Source organism: Humulus lupulus, chromosome 2, assembly GCF_963169125.1.
Source record: "Humulus lupulus chromosome 2, drHumLupu1.1, whole genome shotgun sequence".
NCBI classification, from domain to species: Eukaryota; Viridiplantae; Streptophyta; class Magnoliopsida; order Rosales; family Cannabaceae; genus Humulus; species Humulus lupulus.
This window is the reverse complement of record NC_084794.1, coordinates 40,186,027-40,207,629: the sequence shown is the minus strand read 5'-3', so window position 1 is coordinate 40,207,629 and position 21,603 is coordinate 40,186,027. Positions and strand designations below refer to the sequence as shown.

General features: G+C 35.1%; 1 protein-coding gene across 1 annotated transcript; it reads left to right on the top strand.

Annotated features, from left to right (window-relative positions):
• Nucleotides 1–18,096: 18,096 nt before the first annotated feature.
• Nucleotides 18,097–21,206, top strand: LOC133817708 (indole-3-acetic acid-amido synthetase GH3.10). The gene is made up of 4 exons (XM_062250290.1): nucleotides 18,097–18,662; nucleotides 18,862–18,963; nucleotides 19,117–19,940; nucleotides 20,508–21,206. Exons 1-4 carry the CDS (start codon nucleotides 18,301–18,303, stop codon nucleotides 21,044–21,046), a joined length of 1,827 nt encoding a protein of 608 aa, XP_062106274.1. The 5' UTR covers nucleotides 18,097–18,300; the 3' UTR covers nucleotides 21,047–21,206.
• Nucleotides 21,207–21,603: the final 397 nt, after the last annotated feature.

The window sequence follows — 21,603 nt, the reverse complement described above, 5'->3', positions numbered from 1 at the left end:
ACGAACCCTCATCTATGCCCCGGGCACGACTCAACTCCTCTAAAGCGAAGGAATGGATTCGATCCCCCATATCGTCCGGGTTCAAGAAATTCCTGTACTGAAGGAACCCGGATAGGAACATGAGGGCCTCCGAGCCTATGGGGACGGGAGACGAGGGTCTCGTTTCCCCGTCAGCCCCGAACGCGGGGCCTCGGATTACTAGCCTATCCCTAGCTAAGTCCTCGACGTGGGGAGCATAAGTTAAGATTAGAGGGGGGTTACCTCGCCCCGATACGCTAGCCCCGGGAGTCCCCGTGTTCGGTAAGGCGTCCTCGAAGAGCTCCTCCGAGGCGGCCGCTTGGACCTGGGCCTGGTCCTTTCTTCACCTAGCCGCGTCGGCCCGCGCCTTCTTCTCCACCTCCGCGATGTGATCCAGGGAAAGTTGTTCCCGGATGACAGCGTTCTTTTCGCAGGCGATGCCCCGGAGGTTCGGGATGAGGATAGTTTGGGTGGCCGTGAGCATCTCGACCATTCGGAGATTGTCATCCGTAACGTAGCCACCTACATCCAGATCCTCCACGCTCAGCCTGGAGTAAAACCTCCTCCTTTCCATAATGAACTTGGTGAGGGGAGTTTGAGCGAAAGGCCCTGCCACTAGAAGACACTATGAGAAACGACGAAGAGTGAAACTAGGAAAAAGGAAGAGGACCAGGAAGGTACTTACCCACTCACTGGAAGTCCAGCAGCAGTGTGGGGTTCTTCTCCACGAGAAACCTGGACGTCATGAACCAGTAGTGACGGACGTCCGGGGGGTGCTTCTAGGAGCTGGTAGGGGTGTAGGATCTTGGAATTTAAATCTAGATGCATGCTTCCTATTATTTTACCAAACACATAATAGAAACATAGAATAACATGACATATATATGCACATTAGATTCGTAAATTAACATAAACACAATGATGTAGAAACTTACGAATACGCAGCGGAACTGGAACAACTCCATCCTTCAATCTCTCTAACCCTTGATTCCTTTCTGTAGCAGAGTAGTATCAAGAGATTGAACAAGATCAGCCCTCACCAAGTCTTTGATCAACCTAGAACTAGTGTGGGCTGGTTCTCAACACATGAGATAGAGATCTTGAAGAGAAGAAGAAGAGAGAGTGGCTAAGAAAGGATTAGAGTGTCTAGGTTTTCACTTACCCAAATCAACTGAGACTGACTTCCTTATGAAAACCCTAGATATCATATTCCTTATGTAGGCAACTTAATGGGATTTATTTAAATTTAAATTAATTAAAAATAATAAATAAAAATAAAAGCCTTGGGCTTCCATAAATGGACTTGGGCCCAATCTCTTTGTTTTGAATTTAAATCCCAACTGGGCCTAAATTCAAAACCTTTTATTTATTTCAATTAATTAATTAAATCCTTATTCAAATTAACTAATTATAATTTGAAACTTGATTTAATATTATTTATTTATATTGATACCAATTTATCAATATTAATAAATTTACCCAAAGATTCTCTTTTATTCTCTAAATCGCATATCTCTATAAATTTTCAAAAATTGACCTAGTCAACTTTAAAAAATCCTAATTGATAATTAAATCAATTAATTGAGACATTCTAGATGATTTACTCAAAGGTGATGCGGGGACCATGGATCCATGAAATCAAGCTCCAATAAGTTACCGTGAATTTATTTACGAATAATTTCACTACCTTACTAATTCTTCGTGACTCCACTATAGACTTGGAATTGAACTCTTGAATTCATAGAACGTATTTTCCAAACCATAAATACGTTATCCATTGTTATAACCATTACAGTTAGTCAATCCTCTATCGATGACTTACTAACAAGCTGGGTGCAAATTACCGTTTTACCCCTCATCAGTATTTTATCCTTAACTCCCACTAAGTTCCTTATAAATGATATTTCCATGAACTTAATCACAGAAATGAGATCTCAATCATTTAACCTTTTGAACAAAGCAATTAAGGAAATCATCTTTTCACTTCTCATACAGAAGTTATAGATTTCATATCTATGAATAATACTCCCACACAATTGCATTACTAAATCTCCAAGATGTAAGTATGGGCTAGACCGTAGGGTAAGCTGGTAACGAACAAGTCAAAAGATTTAAATAATATAATTAGCAGAATATTATCACTCAGAATTAAGATTGACTTAATATATGGTCAACGTTGTGACATTGATTAGATTTGATAACAACGATACTTATTTATCAATCAATAATCAATATCGGTCCTAGTCCGATGTAACTAAATACATCCGATCTTATCTACTTGGTCGATGCCTTGGACAAGACATCACACCATGAATGTGTAAGTAGATCATATCGTAGATTGCCTAATCAGTGAAAATCCAATGCACTGATCTAATCTTAGGACTCGTTCTTTTGAACATATAATTACAACTATAATCAACTGTGACCTAGTCACTATAATTGTAACTATCCATATGTTCGGGATTTTATAAATATTTGTATTATTTCAGTAATCATGTAATAAAACAAGCAAGCAACACGGTTTTCAAACTAAATGATTTCTACTACTTTTATTGATAATATGAAATCGTGCTACATGTCCGACATGGTTTTATAAGGGCATAAAACCAAACAAACTCCCACTTGCCCTTTTAAAACAAATGAGACATGTTTCTCAAAACCATGCATTCTACATGCTTCACAATTATGGTTTCTGCTTATATCTTTTTAAAGGGATATGAAAGATTGCCTTATAATGCTATCTTCATCACCTTCACTTCACACCTTCGCCACACATTCTCGATAATGTGGTACTTTCTCTCTATATGCTTTGCTCTTTTGTAGCTTTGAGGTTCTTTCGAATTCTCTATTGCCTCATTACTGTCACTAGACAAAATGAGTGGTTTATCCATTTCTAGAATAACACCGAGATTCATATAGAACTTCCTTAGCCAGACTATTTCCTTAGCCGCCATAGATGCAGCTATGTACTCAACCTCCAAAATGGATTCTAAAATGGCAGATAGCTTAACGCTTCTCCAAATCATAGCTCCACCCCCAAGAGTAAACACATTTTTTTAGAAGTAGACTTCTTGTCATCAACATCAGTCTAAAATCTGAATATGTGTAGCCTAATAGGTACAAAGATCCACCTGAAAAGACTAACATATAGTCTCTAGTCCATCAAAGATACCGACTTCCATATATTGTTTATTTCCAAGGTTTTACTGACACTTGCTCAGCACTCCCACTACATAGAAGATCTTCGATCACAACACACAACATAGCATGCCTTAGACTTCTAATTTCAAATGCATAAGGAATTCATTACATCTTTTCTTTCTCTTGAGGAGTCTGTGGAGACTGCTGCTTAGAAAAATAAACTCCATGTCAATACACTAAACATCCTTTCTCGGAATTTGTTACAGAGTAATGACCAAGCACCTCACTAAAGTAGGTCGCTTGAGTTAGAGCTAAAGTTCAGTTATTTATTTCCCTGATGTTCTGGATACCAAGAACACGACTTGCTACAACAAAATATGGAATTTCATTTCTAGCCAGTTCTTTATGTTTGATAATTTCTTGACATTGTTTCCGATGAATAAGATATCATCTACATAAAGGATTCATAACACCACAATGTCTTTTTCCCTAAGTTGTCAAACACAAAGGTCAACTACATTTTGTTCAAAAACTCAGGTCTTAATGTCTCCATTTAACCTTAAGTTCCAAGAGCGCGAAGCTTGTTTAAGTCCATAGATTGACTTACTTAGCTTGCTGAATTTCTTGTCCAACTACTTTAAATCCTTCTGATTGATACATGTTAATTGTCTCATCAAGATAGCCATTAAAAATGCTTCTTTGATGTCCATTTTCCTTATCTCTTAATCAAGAGTTGTGGCTATGGATAAGAGTATACTTAATGAATTTTAGCATGGCTACTGGAGAAAAAGTTTTCTCTAAGTCAAATTTCTCTCTCTGCCACGAGTCGAGCCTTTAATGTCTTGACCTTTCTATCAACTCCTCTCTTCTTCTTATAGATCCTCTTGCACCCCATGGGCCTAAAGTCCAATGGCACATCTACAAGATCTCAGACAAATTAAGAGTACTTAGACTTTATTACCTGGTACTTGGCTTTGAGTCAAAAATCCCTTTCAGACCTACTCATTGCCTATTTAAAGGCAAACGAATCATTGTTACTTGTGTCCCCAACCAACTTGTGGGTTTCACTATCCATATCATAGGTGTCGGGTTCCGAGAAATCCTCCCACTATGACGAGGCATCGTAACTTTCTGACTTGGATTAGTGGTTTCTAAATGTACCTTGTTTTCATCGACTTGCATCGGTAAGGATGGAACAATAGTTTATCATTTTTCCATCTAATACTATTTTTCTATGAGACTTGAAATTCATTATGTAGTCGTTATCCAGAAAAGTAGCATTTGTAGAGCCAAACACTTTCTTGTCTACTGGACTATGAAACAGACCACCCTGAGTACCTTTAGAATAGCCATCAAACAAGCAAACCCTCAGCTCATTGTTCTAGCTTTCTACCTTTTTCCTCATGACAAAAACATGACACCACCAAATTCCATAATGACGTAAACCAAGTTCACGACCATTTCATAATTCTAGTGGTGTCTTGGAGACAACTTTTGAGACGGCACAACATTTAAAAAAAAATATCACATGCAGTCTAGGTAGTATGTCTCCAGAACAGATCTGGGTAAGAAGTTGGTAGAGTTTAATAGCTTATCATAGAACACACATTTTCATAAACGTGCGATTCACACTGCTCATCAACACTATTCTGTTGCGGAGTCCTTGGTGCAGTTGTTTTAGACAAATCCTCAAGTTCAATCAAATGATCTTGGTTTTGATTATCCAAATATCCTCCACCCCTATTAGATCGCAAGATCTTTAACGTTTTACCTAATTCGGTTTTAAAGCCATAGCAATGAATTCTGTAAACTTCTTAACAAATTCACAGAATTCCTATGCTTTAGGTACTTACATGAGTCTCTAGAGCAATCGTCGATGAAGGTGACGAAATACTCATAACCACCCTTCGCTTGAACATTCATATGTCCCCAGACATTTGAATATACTAGCCCTAGTGGATCTTTGGCCTTTTATACTATCACAGAGAATGGACGCTTTGTCATTCTGCCCTCGAGACTAGATTCACAAACAGGTAGATCACCCTAGGTGAGTTCCCTCAAAGGCCCAGCCTTTGTTAGTCTTTGAATCCTATCATAACAAATATGACCAAAGCGAAAATGCCAAAGGTGCGTCATTTCTAGCGTTATTGACCTTTTGTCGTTTAATAGTCCTAGAATTAGCTGTCTTAAACAACTCATTATTTATAACATCCGGTTCGTTTAGTTGCAATAGGTATAGCCTGTTTTTCATACATCCACCCCACAATTCACATCCATTTAAAGAAATAGGATTTTATTACCTGTGAAAGTAACTACAAATTGTTGTTGATGTAATAATAAAAACATAAATTAAAATTTCCATTGAAAATCAGAATAAAATAAACATTGTCTTAAAACAATATATTTATTTCCAAAATTCATTCAAGCCTATCCTTTTGCCTTGTTTGATACGAACAACCCTTGATGGATACCAACCCGTGGCTTTTTATCCTTCATGGCTTTCCCAATGCTAAAAGTGTAAAAAGGTACATGCATGTGTTAGTAGATTGTGATTCAGCGATCCAAAACCGAAGTATCATCCTCTAAAATCACATGCATCCAAGACAAATTTAATTATTTTGGGTTCCATATGCCTTGAGTTCCGGGCAATCTTGTTCCAATTCCCAGTCTCCTTGTAGTTGGAAACACTCCCCTTTTTTGTGTACTTATAATCAGGCCTTGCTCCAAGATGCTTTGCAGCATTTGGTGCCTTGCCAGTTAACTTCTTGTTCTTTTTGTATGAATTTCTTTCTCTCTTGCTCTTCGAAGAAGAAGCTCAAAGCAGCTTATCCTTGAGCTTGTTTAGTAGTATTAGTATTCTTTCATTTGCTCAAACTACCATCAACAATCCTCTTTGAAGGATTTGGTGATCGTTGCATGGGAAAAATAGGAATATCTTTGGTTATCACGAACTTGATGTTGTCTAAAATCAACACCATGTTGATGTTGGACAAACATTTCGTGAGGTTCTTACCATAGAGTAACATTTTAGAGATCAGAGAGAGTATGAGGTGGGAAGCCTAGAGATTCTATTATCAACTAAGTAGAAATCAACGCATTGCTTGACAAACATTTATTCATTAAATATTTTAGAAATAGCATAACATACAAAATGTTTTGAGATAAGCAAAATACTGAAACACTTATCTTCTATTTCTTAGGTACTTTAGCTAGCCATGAAGCCATGTGTCTCGGTAGGCGAGAGTCACAAATATTCACGTAGTTAAATAGAGAAGCATCTCAATTAATAAAACATCATAGACTTTTATTAACTACCTATTCCATCCGATCAAAGTAACGAAAACTCATGTGTCCCGGTAGGCGAGAATCACAAATATTTCTTACTTTATGAGTTTGACCCACGGTTTCGATTATTATAGACTTAATTCCTATAGTCACCGTAGGGATGAGTCTATAGAAGGTCCATCTATAACCATCTATCCTAAGAAATTTAACCATGTTAAGAAGTCCAGTGAACACCTTCCGTAGGGAGACGAAATCAAAGCGCCATGAGGCCCCACTGAACTCTAACCTTGTTAAATCAACGGTGGAGATCGAATTGAAATTTTTAAAACTCATTATTAAATATTTTAGTATTTTATTCTTTTTGAAAAAATATCAACTTAGGTTTTCCAAATTATCAAATTAATCAATAAACCAACTAAGGTTCGCCAAATTATAAAAATAATCAACAAACCATAGTTTATAATTTTTCCATTAATTCTAAAATTAACATTGAAAAATAATCAAAAAATTATAATTAATATGTTTCTAATCAATTATTAGGTCAAACTAAAAAGAATAACCTAATACAATTAAGTCCAACTTAAGTAAATGGGCCTTAACAATTCGAGCTTGCATGGAGGAGAGCTGGGTTCAGTATGTTGGACCCACTACTAAGGCTCCCTAACTTCCACACAAAGCCCAAAAAGACAGGAATTTGAACCTTTGTTTTATTAATTGTTATTCAATTGATTAGGCCCAATCTAGTAATGCAAAGCAAATGCCCCTTCACAAGTGGAACCACCCACAAGAGAGGAATTTAAACTTTACATGTTCAATCGGACCCAAATAAAACCTAACATTTTATGAAAGTTTTATTTGATTTTTCCCACATTTTTCAAAACAAAAAAAATGAGCCATCATTATACTTATATTTAAAGCCCAAATGCCAAAAATAACTTAATAACGATTCTAGATATTTTAATTTTCTTATTAATTGGATGGGCCTAACATGAAAATCTATATGACATGTTACACATCTTTATGTATCATTACATTTATTAATTAATTACCATAAAGTTTTACCCAATTGAAAACTTATCACATAATTAATTAAACATAAAATTAATTTAATTGTCATTAAAGAAAATATCTCAAATTTTAAAAATTGGATACTAAGATATTTCTTTAGCACAACAAAAACAAAAAAAAATCTTAACCAACTTTTATACTATATATAAATATATAAACATATATATATATACGGTTATATATATTAAGTTAAGATTTTTTTTAAAATTATATATATATATATACACGTTCTTCAAATATATATATATATAAACATATATATACGGTAATTTTTTTTTTTAATATTATATATATATAAACATTTATATTAAAAAAAAATGGGCAACTACCAAAACAACAAAAAATTGTGCAATTTTTCAATAAGCATTTTATCAAGCACCAATTAAGATTTGAAAATGCATGAACAAAAATGACAACTTAAATTAGCAATATGACACATAAACATTCAAAACATTCATATCAAATTTCATGTACCATTCAATTAAACTATTAAAATCAAACATGTCAACAAACATATATAATCATGTATTCTTAACATCTAGATCTAGACAACCTGGCTCTGAGGCCAATTGTAGGATCTTGGAATTTAAATCTAGATGCATGCTTCCTATTATTTTACCAAACACATAATAGAAACATAGAATAACATGACATACATATGCACATTAGATTCGTAAATTAACATAAACACAATGATGTAGAAACTTACGAATACGCAGCGGAACTGGAACAACTCCATCATTCAATCTCTCTAACCCTTGATTCCTTTATGTAGCAGAGTAGTATCAAGAGATTGAACAAGATCAGCCCTCACCAAGTCTTTGATCAACCTAGAACTAGTGTGGGCTGGTTCTCAACACATGAGATAGAGATCTTGAAGAGAAGAAGAAGAGAGAGTGGCTAAGAAAGGATTAGAGTGTCTAGGTTTTCACTTACCCAAATCAACTGAGACTGACTTCCTTATGAAAACCCTAGATATCATATTCCTTATGTAGGCAACTTAATGGGATTTATTTAAATTTAAATTAATTAAAAATAATAAATAAAAATAAAAGCCTTGGGCTTCCATAAATGGACTTGGGCCCAATCTCTTTGTTTTGAATTTAAATCCCAACTGGGCCTAAATTCAAAACCTTTTATTTATTTCAATTAATTAATTAAATCCTTATTCAAATTAACTAATTATAATTTGAAACTTGATTTAATATTATTTATTTATATTGATACCAATTTATCAATATTAATAAATTTACCCAAAGATTCTCTTTTATTCTCTAAATCGCATATCTCTATAAATTTTCAAAAATTGACCTAGTCAACTTTAAAAAATCCTAATTGATAATTAAATCAATTAATTGAGACATTCTAGATGATTTACTCAAAGGTGATGCGGGGACCATGGATCCATGAAATCAAGCTCCAATAAGTTACCGTGAATTTATTTACGAATAATTTCACTACCTTACTAATTCTTCGTGACTCCACTATAGACTTGGAATTGAACTCTTGAATTCATAGAACGTATTTTCCAAACCATAAATACGTTATCCATTGTTATAACCATTACAGTTAGTCAATCCTCTATCGATGACTTACTAACAAGCTGGGTGCAAATTACCGTTTTACCCCTCATCAGTATTTTATCCTTAACTCCCACTAAGTTCCTTATAAATGATATTTCCATGAACTTAATCACAGAAATGAGATCTCAATCATTTAACCTTTTGAACAAAGCAATTAAGGAAATCATCTTTTCACTTCTCATACAGAAGTTATAGATTTCATATCTATGAATAATACTCCCACACAATTGCATTACTAAATCTCCAAGATGTAAGTATGGGCTAGACCGTAGGGTAAGCTGGTAACGAACAAGTCAAAAGATTTAAATAATATAATTAGCAGAATATTATCACTCAGAATTAAGATTGACTTAATATATGGTCAACGTTGTGACATTGATTAGATTTGATAACAACGATACTTATTTATCAATCAATAATCAATATCGGTCCTAGTCCGATGTAACTAAATACATCCGATCTTATCTACTTGGTCGATGCCTTGGACAAGACATCACACCCTGAATGTGTAAGTAGATCATATCGTAGATTGCCTAATCAGTGAAAATCCAATGCACTGATCTAATCTTAGGACTCGTTCTTTTGAACATATAATTACAACTATAATCAACTGTGACCTAGTCACTATAATTGTAACTATCCATATGTTCGGGATTTTATAAATATTTGTATTATTTCAGTAATCATGTAATAAAACAAGCAAGCAACACGGTTTTCAAACTAAATGATTTCTACTACTTTTATTGATAATATGAAATCGTGCTACATGTCCGACATGGTTTTATAAGGGCATAAAACCCAACAAGGAGCGGGGTAGCTACTCCGCGGTTTCAGTCTGTAGAAGCCGTCCAGGGTTTTGTCCTTGACGTTGACCTGCGGCTCCAGCTTGTAGAAATACAAGACCTCCGCGGGAGTGGGCTCCGCGATCTCCTTCGTGATACAAAACACCCGCCATCCTGCGAGTAGCCGGTATGCTTGCGGCAGGAGCTGGAACGACGCGATCCCCACGAACGTCAGGAAATGCACAAAGTACTCGTGAAGCGGGAGCGTGGCTTCCGCGCTGATGTGGCCAGCGCTCCAGGCCCCGAACCCCTCTACAGACGTGTGCGCCTGTTCCTCGATCCTGGCCATGCGGTTATAGAAGATTCCGGGAGTGGATTCTATGCCCAGACGCTGCTCCAGGAGGTACATCATCCGGTAGTTCCAGAAAAGGTTGGGTGCCACGTCCATTTCCCACCGATTACCCTTGGGTGTCCGGGACTCAGCTATGATGACAGGAGCCCTGTTGACTTCTTCCTCAGAGTGGAGTGTGATGCCCGTTGTCATAGTTGATCTGGGAACACAGAAAGAAAGCCAAGCAGTCAGTACCTAAACCCAGGAAAGTTGGTCGAGGTACGGGGGGGTCTCCTAAGGACTGCTTGTAATCCCTGCGGATCGGGTCCGGGATCACCAAGGAACCTCGAGACCCCGATCGGGAACGGAAGAACTAAGGCCCCGCCATCTGTCCGAGGAGCCTCCGGATACGGAGCTTCCCGAACCAGGCAGCCTTCCTAACAACTCCTAAGTGTATTCATATTCTAGCACCCTAAAAAAAAGCGAATTAAAAGAACAACCCAAGCCCATGTATTCATCAAGAAGGTCAGAAGGACTTACGGTGAGTTGTTGGCCTGAGAAGATGGGGGTTGTCCGACGATAAGGACGGCCGGACTTCGTTTTTGAAGTGGTGAAGCCGGTTCAACAACTCGTCGATAGGGCACTCCCCAGGCGTGCTCACAGGCTGATGGACTGATGCTGGGGGCGTTGGAAATAGGCGACGGTGTAGAGCTAGCAGACGGTAGTGGATGTCGTCGGCAATATCGGACATGCGACGCTCGGGCAAAGCTCATGCGAAACTAATCAATTCTTGAGATGGCTAGAGAGTGTAAAGGTGTCAAGTGAGCGTCTGCGAAGTATTTATAAAGGCCCCAAGTCCTGGCCCCTGATCCAACGGACAGGTGTCTCCCCATCAAACGGTCCAAAATCGTGCAGAGGCATTTATGAGCCCTCTTAAGCCGATCCTCGCCATCCCAAATCTAACGGCCCAGGAGGGGCGGATGCCAAAAGTCACCCCATCCTACGGTCCACCTCAGCCCAAAGGTGTTAATGATGGACCCCCGTGCGGATGGGACGCTTCGTGACCTGTGCTGACACACTAGCCTAGGCCTAGCGACCCTTGAGATGGCTAAGCAACCCTTCAAGATCCGTGCAGCAATCACCCGGTGACACGTGTACCCTTGCCACGAAGCGGGACTAAGGTAAACATACTTGGACACTGGTAAATGGTCCGGGCCCAGCATACGGCCAGCATCACCGCCCTCAGTCACGGATCCACGATCCCAAGCAGGAACTGGGGAGACAATCGTGCGAGCGTCCGGGAGCAATGCAAGCCTCCTCCTGGCGGGCCTAGGTGAAGGCTTGGGGGGTAAATGTTATCCCCATTTCCTGCGTGGCCCCGAAACGACCGTCCAGGCCCATGGTCAGGGCATTCAAAATGTGGGCCCGGCCCAAGGCCTCTTGGTATGGGAGTGACCAAGGGGGGCACGGGCCTAGTGCAATTCTGGCCCAGAAGGGGGGAGGGGGCCCGGTATGGTTATTCGAGACAGTCATCCGGGAGACATGCAGGCAGCATGGACCCCCCAGCGGTATATGTGCCTGGTCCCGGAACCTGGTAACGGTCCGGGCCTATGGTAAATGAAGAGGAACAAAGGTAAACGAACCCGGATCACGTCGTCCAAGGTTGGTGACAAAAGTGTCCAGGACCCTGAAGCCGCCCCACTCCACATGGATGTTTTCCCTACTTTTCACCTGCGGAAAAGGCCACCTCGGGATTGCACGCCGCTGTTTCAGATCTGCACCGCCAAGTACTCTGACTGGTCTTGTCCCCTGAATCTGCCTCGTAACTCGAAGTGTCCAGACCAAAAGCACTGTTTTTTCGGGCGAAACACAGTTCTTGGGCCACCTTATTGGGCCTTAATTGGTCTGGAATTTATGTATGTTTTATCTTTTATATTGGGCTTCCACCAGAGAGGCCAAAAATACCCATATCTCTGATGGGCCCAGGTCATACCCGGCCCAGACCCAGTGTTCCCATGAGCCTATAAATACGGGCAGTAGAACACTGGAAAAAGGATATCTCTTCGACTCGTATACAGTTACTCTGTCAAAATATAGAGAGAAACTCCATTGTAAAAGACTTTCCAAGCTCTAATACAACTGACTCGTGGACTAAGGCTAGTTAACGCCCCAACCACGTAAAAACCCTGTGTTAATCCTTTAAATTCCATATCATTAGTCTTAGCTAATACTCATCAGTATAGTTTATGAAAATCTCGGTAAACAGGAATTTTTCCACATCTAATACGCTCTCTCACATTTGGACCTGAAAGTGTGGACATTATGAACGACTTTAGACACAATAGATTCGAACATGAATATTTGATAGAATGCCACAAGGTTGACTCAGGAAATTTGTGGGAATATAGGAGATCACAAGGCTGGTCAGGAAATTTGTGGTTATACAGGTCGTCCGAAACATGTCATAGAATCCAACATCTCTTCTATATAATAAGTGTGTAGATAACGGAAATTCTTGGTTTTAACGGTTTTTTATTTTTTTTAATGTTAACTTTAATAGAATATTCTTATATTTAATAGAATATTTTTATATTTAACGGTAGTTTGTAAATACTTCAACTTAAATAAAATAAAATAAATAATTAAAAAAAATAATAAAATAGGATATTTTTGAGATATTTTATAATGATAATTATTTAAAAATAATAAATAATTAAACAAATTAAAATATGATATTTTTCAGATATTTTACAATGATAAATATTTTTAAATAATAAATAATTAAACAAGTTAAAATATGATATTTTTTTAGATATTTTACAATGATAATTATTTAAAAATAATAAAATCATACGTTTTGTAATTTAAATAAAATTTAATTAAACTTAAACTCACTTCTTAGAATAATATCATATTAAACAAATAATATAATTTGTTGTGAATTAACAAAAAATTGCTTTTTAGAAAAAAACTAGCAAGAAACTTAAATTCTATAAATTTAATAAAAATAATTAATTAATTCTTTAAATAAAACTAAGCAAACGTGTAATATGCACGTCACTTGTATCTAGTACATTAGAAAAGCCCCAAACCGAGGTAAACAGTGGAGTGCAACGGAATTCGAACTGGGCTCTGATACCATTTAAGATAGAACACCAATCCTAGTATATATATAAATATGGGAATTCTCCTATAGGGGCTTCACTTTAAGCCCTACCGGTGATGCTCTCAGTGTTCTCGACCTGTGAGTAGTTTTTGACGCGATTTTTTTTATGACCGTGTATATTGTAGCTATTTAGAGCATCCTGCAAATTTTCAGAAAATTTTGAATAATTTACAGTATCGAAAACTAGGTTTAAACATGTTGTTGCACATGTGACTAATTTTTTTTATGCGTGTGGAAAACAACATGTTTGAACCTAGTTTTCGGTATTGTAAACTATTCGAAATTTTCTGAAATTTTGCAGAATGCTCTAAACAACTACAATATACATGGTCATAAAAAAAATCACTCCGAAAATTGTTCACGGGTCGAGAAACACTGAGAGTCCCACCAATAAGGCTTAGAGTGAAGTCCCTATAAGAAAAATTGTCCTACATAAATATGTCGGTACCAATTGACTTTTATTATTTCTTTCTCTTTATATACTATACATTAAGTTAATGACACCATTTCCTTATTATATAAATATAAATATATATATATATATATATAAATATATAGTATCGACATAAGACAAATTATTTATTTATCTTTTATGCCATCTTTTTATTTTGTTTATTTATAGTATTAAGTTGATATTGACAAGCCTATACGATATTTCCCTTTTCTTTTTTATCTTTTTAATTTTCTTTCTTTCTTTCTTGCACTACTTTCTCTAAATACCAAGATTAATAATAACAAATTTATCCTAAAAGAGGAAATTACACTTTATATGAGATTTTTAATAGAGTGTGCAAAAATATGGATTTTTTTTTCAAAAAAAGTTAATTTATGCATTTTTTTTTAAGAATTTTCACTTTTATGGGTTTATTTTCCCATATTTTTGTATAAAAGTTGGTTTATGCCATAGTTTTACTCTTAATCAATTTGGAAGGGTATGTTTGTAATTTGATTATTATTTTTTTAGGTTATTTGTTTTTTATATTGTTTTTATATTACTAATTTTATATTAAATTTTTCTTTGGTTATTTTACAATTTTTTTTTTCTTTTGTAATATGAATTGTTTTTAAAATTATTATTTATTTATTATAAACATTTTTTTTTAAGATTGTACGTTTTTTTTTTCAAATCCTGGGTAGGGTAACCAGTTACTTGATTGATCTTAAAAAAAATCATAGAGCTAAGTTAAATAACATGCACCAGGAGGGGTAACCAGTTATCCTGAGATGAGTAATTTTCTGCCATAAGAGAGGTAACCAGTTACCTAAGAGGGGTGACGAATTACTCATATTAAATATGAAAAGAAACATCAAATTTGAAGGAAAAAAATAGAAGAACACTTCATTAAAAAAGGAAGAAGAAGTAACTATGATTTCAATAACATAAGTAACTAGTTACCATAAAGAAACCATAAATATACACACACCAGAACGTGAAAGTAACCAGTTACCCTCAGAAATATACACACAAAGAATGTGAAGGTAACCAGTTACCCATTCACGCTGTCATATTTTTATTAGTTTTCTTTCCAAATTTTGGTATTCCTATAAGTGTTACAGTAATTGATTTGAATTTTTTTTACATATAGTGGAAAACACTATAAAAAAATTACAATAATAAAAGATAATAAATAAAAAAAATAGTAGAATAATTATATAATGTTAAAATATATGTGTGAAAAAATTGAAAAAAAAAAAAGAAATAGAATGAGAAAATAATAAGTACAAAAATGAAAAAAAAAACAAAAGAAATGATGAATGAAAAAAAAAAATAGATGAATAAATAAGAATGAAAAGAAGAAGAAGAAAAATAATAGAAAAATGAAAAGAAAAAAAATATGAATGAAAAAATTGGTAGAAAAAAATGAAAAAAAAATGGAAGAAGAAAAAAAATGAAAAAAAAGCTCATATGTGTGAAAAAAGAAAAAAAATGGAAGGAGAAAATAATAAATACAAAAATAGAATGAAAAAAAAAATTGAAAAAAAAAACAATACAAATGAAAGAAAAAAATAGATAAATAAATAAAAATGGAAAAAAGAAGAAGAATGAAGAAATAGAAAGAAAAAAATTGGTAGAAAAAAAAAAGAAAAAGAAAAAAATGGAAGAAAAAACAAGTAAGGAAAAAAAAAATAATAATAAAAAAATGATGGAAAAAATAAAATAAATAAAAATAAAATTACCTTCAAAATCAAAGAAAACATAACTATGATAAAAAAAAATATGACATTTCCATATATTTAGTTAGCTACTAATTGTGTTTCCATACTTTAACTTTTTCTCTAATAAATTTCTCATACAAATTAAGAAAAGTATAACTCCCATATTTTTGCACATTGATAGTATAAAAGCCATATTTTTGAAAAATTCCCTTTATAAAATATAACTATTTACAACTACAAGTAAGTTATAATATTTTATCTTATTTTTTGTTCTTTATATTGACTATTTTATTTGCTTTGTTGTACAATTTAAATAATTACTTTGCTATATAATACAAAAAAAGCTTCTAAATATTTATTGTATTTTTTTTACATAATTAATTTTTTTCCTTATTTTTACTCTCCCTCGAGTGAAATAAATTAGTAGAGTGATTTAATTAGAGTGTCACAAATGTAATAAAAGTAAAATATATTGACTAAATATTAAGTATAAATAAACATTACTCAACGAATGACACTTGTCACAAAAATAAAGAAAGAGTACAAAAGAGAGTAGAGAAGAGAATTTACTTAGCACTCCTCATAATTTAATAGTGTAGAATCATATTTATTAGTGGGGATGTAAATGGGGCGGGTCTGCCCCGCTCCGCTTCCACCCCGCCCCGCCCCGCAAACATTTTGCCCCGCCCCGATTAGTTTCTTGGAGCGGGGCGGGTCGCTCCGCCCCATTTGCCCCATTTAACTTTATTTTTTTAAGAAACATTAAATTATAATTTTAGAATTTTCCCCAAGCCTAAATATTATTTTTTATTGTAATCTTTATATTTTACACTTGGTATCAACTACACCATCAAATATTATATTTTATTTTTTTATTTTAAAATTTACAAAATAAATACAAGAATAAGGATGAATTATATAAAACATATTTTTCAATATTTATAATTCTTTCTAGTCTATATAGAATTAAAAATATTCTAAACTACATATAAAATGTCAATTTTACGTACTATTTATATAAGTAGCATGAGAGAATTGAGTTAAAGTATAAAAAAAAAAAAAAAAAAAAATTGAGGCGGGGCAGCCCCACCCTGCTTAAATTCATACTGGGGCGGGGCAGGGCGGCACCCCGCCCCGAATTTCGCCCCGTTTTTACCGGGGCAAAGATGCCCCATCGGGTTGGGGCCCCGCCCCGCCGCCCCATTTTGCCATGCCTATTTATTAGTATGTATTGCTGAGTCTCTATTTCTACTCAAATAGGTGCGAAGAACCTTTGTGGAAGATGAGGATTTTGATAGGTACTTAGTAAAAACAATTATAGAATATAAATAATTTCATAAAAAAATATACATATAATTTATTATATTATATATATATATATATTTGGATAAGTAATTATACCAATTTTTTTATATATTGGTGTACGTTATAGTTATAGTAAATCTATCATGAGTTTTTGAGAAATTTTTAATAATTTACTATATTGAAAATATAGTTTAAATTAGTATTTTGGATTCAATTTTACACACATAAAACAAGTTATTTGAAAATTATTTTCGCTACTATAAATTATTAAGAATTTCTCAAAAATTGGTGGCAGGTCTATTATAACTATAATGTATATACCATCATATAAAAAATGATTAATGATATGTGTACTCAAAATATACACCCAAATATTATACACGTTTATGTGGCAGTTTAGCCTAGCCAATCACATTTATTAAAACTAGGACTCACTGTTTTAAAAATCAGTGACACGTCACTGTGTGTAATGTTTGAGTGTATATTTTGGGTGCACATATTATCACTCATAAAAAGTTTAGGGATGTAACTTATTCAGCTGCTAGAACCAAATCTTTTCCCATACATTTTAATAACTCTTAAACCAACTTCATTTGAAGTGGAATATCCGAATCCACAAGTATAAATGAGAATCTAATTTTTAACCCCTCATTTACATAAATAAAAATGAGTAATGATATATGCACATATATTTTATACCAAAACATCACAGGCGTTAGACTTTTTAACCTAACGGGTCCCATCTTAAATCCATATAATTAGTTTTAAAAAATTTATAAATTTAAATCTCATTTATTTCAACTATTGAGATTATTGACTATCATATAATTAACTACACAATATCATTATTAGTAAATATTTATTTACGGCCACAAACACCGTATATATGTGTGTGTGTGAAAGCATGTATATGTAAAAGTTGCAAACTAATTGCATACAGAGATTTTTAGTCCAGTTGAAGTTAATGCAAGAAAGGTAAGACTCTAGATAGGCAGCTACAAAATTAACTAATTTACAAATAAAAAGCTCGTTTCGGACCTAAATTATGGTCCCTCTTTGATGTTTCCCCATTTGTATCGTCACAAGCCTTGACAAAGAGATCTCCATCTCAATTACCATACGTGATAAACCTCATCTCATGTGGTCAATAAGACGTCGTACCATCTTATGATAGCCTTTTTCTGCTGTATTTTGGAGCTTTTCTGTATGAGACAACACTGTACATATATAATATATATTATAGTTTTACCAATAGACCCCATATGAACCAAGATATTTATGTTTCAAGTCCCTCCCCTCCACCACTTGCTCGATCTATTATAGCTATAGCCATAGCTATTAGCTTATACAACATGGTTATATAACACACACCGGCGTCACCAATTTTCTATTACTCATTACTCATTACTCAGCGCCACTCGAAATCAAATACACACAATTGTGTATTTTTTCTTTATTATTAATATGGAACCGGCAGCTAATATTTCAGCTACAAAAAATCAGCAGAGAAACGGCAGCTACAACTATAATAACACTAATGAAAACGACATCGTTAGCTGGTTTGAAGAAGTGTCGGAAAACGCCGGTTGGGTACAGACTCAGACCCTTCGCTGGATACTGGAGCTGAATTATGGTGCGGAGTATTTAAAGAAATGGTTTGGTGGCATAGATATCCATGAGTTAGACGCATGTGCATTGGAATCCCTTTACACCACTTTGGTTCCTCTTTCTTCTCATTCTGATATCGAGCCCCTTATTCAAAGAATTGCAGATGGGGACACTGCTCCTCTCCTCACTCAACAACCAATCACCACTCTCTCTCTAAGGTAAACTGTATATAATATATATATAAATTCTCTGTTGCTTTGAAGTGTTTGTTTCTGTTTCACTGTGCTCTAAAAGTCATCTTTTGAAAGATACAATGAAAAGAGTGTGGCTTTGAGTTCTGGGCTCTGTTCAGAATTTGTTGTATCTTTTTCAACGGTTCTATGATTTTTATTGAAGTTGTTCTTTGTTTATATGAAGCTCCGGTACAACAGAAGGCAGGCAAAAATTTGTACCTTTCACTCGGCACAGTGCCCAAACCACACTTCAAATATTTAGATTGGCAGCAGCTTATAGATCAAGGTTACAAACTCTTTAATGGTTCATGAAGATATACATTTATAGCTCTGCACATATATACTATTTATGATTCTAACTAGTATAGTGTATGAATATATATATATATATATATTGAAATCTCTATTGTTTCTTTTTTTCTTTGCTCCCATTTTATAGGGCTTTCCCTACAAAGGAAGGAGGGAAAATACTTGAATTCATTTATAGCAGCAAACAGTCCAAAACCAAAGGTGGATTAACAGTAGGAACAGCCACAACTCACTATTACAACAGTCAAGAATTCAAAATCAAGCAAGAGAAAACTAAGTCCTTTACTTGTAGCCCACAAGAGGTCATCTCAAGTGGAGATTATAAACAATCAACTTACTGTCATCTCTTACTTGGGCTCTTCTTCTCTGACCAAGTTGAGTTCATTACCTCCACTTTTGCCTACAGCATAGTCCAGGCCTTTACTTCCTTTGAAGAGCTTTGGAAAGAGCTGTGTGCTGATATAAGAGAAGGCACTTTGAGTAGCTCAATAATCAAATTGCCAAAACTAAGGAAATCAGTCTTGGAAATAATCTTTCCTTACCCAAGTTTGGCTTCAAAAATTGAGGCCAGTTGCAGGGAGTTGGAAGATTTGGATTGGTTTGGTCTCATTCCAAAAATTTGGCCCAATGCCAAGTATGTTTACTCAATAATGACTGGCTCTATGCAACCTTACATGAAAAAGTTAAGGCACTATGCTAAGGATTTGCCATTAGTTAGTGCTGATTATGGGTCGACAGAGAGTTGGATTGGGGCTAATTTAGACCCTTGTTTACCTCCTGAAAGGGTCACTTTCGCAGTGATTCCTACCTTTTCTTACTTTGAGTTCATACCACTTTATAGGATGAAGAGGAATTGCATTTCAGTCAGCGATGACTTCATAGAAGATGAACCAGTCCCACTCTCCCAAGTCAAGGTTGGACAAGAGTATGAGATTGTCCTCACCACTTTCACAGGTACGTACTTTTTTTTTTTTGCCCACTTAAATTAATATGGCATACTAATTAAAATCATATATATATATTTATTGGAAGTAAATAATTAGTGACAAAACAGTCTCTCAAATAATGATCAAGTACGTACGTATGCAATTTGATCATTTTGTGGCCTAGCTAGACCAAATATATATTATCTAGACATGTTTCCTCAAGGCAATACAATTCCCAGTGGACAGTGAATGCAATCTCACTATAAACCATCTTTCTCAATCAAAAAGAAAAAGATTTAAAAAAACGTACAACTATAGCCAGGCCTTGATTAGACGTAGTTCGATTTGAACCACTGAATATTTCTTTGTTCTAAAGAGTTTGGGGCTTTGTTAATCGATGCTTTCTTTTATAACGCATGTGGAGCATTAAAAAACAAAATAGTACTATTTATTTGTGATGAAAAGCATCATAAATTTTTTTATGGTTGGAATAATACTATTTGTTAATAATAAGTTCCTCTCTATATATTTAGTCACATGCCATGTTTGATTCTCTTTTTTCCTTTCTCTTTTTTCTTGTTGTGAATATGTACAGGGCTTTACAGGTACAGATTGGGGGACGTAGTGGAAGTAGCAGGATTCTATAAAGGGACACCAAAATTAAACTTCTTGTGCAGAAGAAAGCTTTTGCTAACGGTAAATATCGACAAAAACACAGAAAAGGACCTCCAAATAGTGGTGGAGAAAGGGTCAGAACTGTTGACCAGCAAGGCCAAAGCCGAACTTGTTGACTTTACCAGCCATGCTGAGGTGGCAAAACAGCCAGGTCACTATGTTATTTACTGGGAGATTAAAGGAAAAGCCGATGAGAGGGTCCTTAAAGAATGTTGTGAAGCGATGGACGCGTCGTTTGTGGACCATGGCTATGTCGTTTCGAGAAGAACCAACTCCATAGGCCCTTTAGAGCTGTGCATTGTGGAGAGAGGAACTTTTAAGAAAATTTTGGAACATTTTATTAGGAATGGGGCTGCCATGAGCCAGTTCAAGACCCCTAGGTGCACCTCCAACCAGGTTATTCTCAAAATCTTAAATGTTTGCACGATTCAAAGGTTTCATAGCACAGCCTATGACTAAAATGAACTCAAAATGTTGATTTTTTTTTAATTGTAGAACCGTAAGGCGACCAATAAAAAACCATATCCAGGATTTCGTTCCTGTTTTGTCTGTTTTAAAAATAATAAAAAAAAAAATCTGATCATATGGGCCATCTATGAAACTTCGGCGTTTTCTTGCATTTCCGTACACGCGTTTTTTCTTTTTGGAACTATGCAATAACATGTATAACACATTTAACATTTGAAAGTGTCAAGCAACAGATGTGGTGTTGGCATAATTAATTAGGTGCAATTGAATAGAATGACCTATTATATATTCGTCATTATAACAAAGAGAGGAAGATTCGGAAAGTTATATGCCTAATTGTTTAAGTAATTGTATATTTTTAGCTACTAAAAACTATGCAAATATTTGTGATTTTCTATGCATAAAAATATATTTGTTTTGTTTATAATTAAATAGAAGAATAGGGTATCCCAACACCCTTGTCCTACCCATATATAGTTGGAGAAACGTGTCCCAATGTTCCCAAAGCTCAATTGAATGGCTCTTCGGTGACGAAAACATTCTCAAGC

Bases quoted from the DNA above. Each gene is read 5' to 3' on its own strand.
- LOC133817708 (XM_062250290.1), top strand. From the start codon at position 18,301: ATGGAACCGGCAGCTAATATTTCAGCTACAAAAAATCAGCAGAGAAAC. The intron at 18,964-19,116 runs GTTACAAACTCT...CCCATTTTATAG, and splicing joins GCAGCAGCTTATAGATCAAG to GGCTTTCCCTACAAAGGAAG. The intron at 19,941-20,507 runs GTACGTACTTTT...GAATATGTACAG, and splicing joins TGTCCTCACCACTTTCACAG to GGCTTTACAGGTACAGATTG.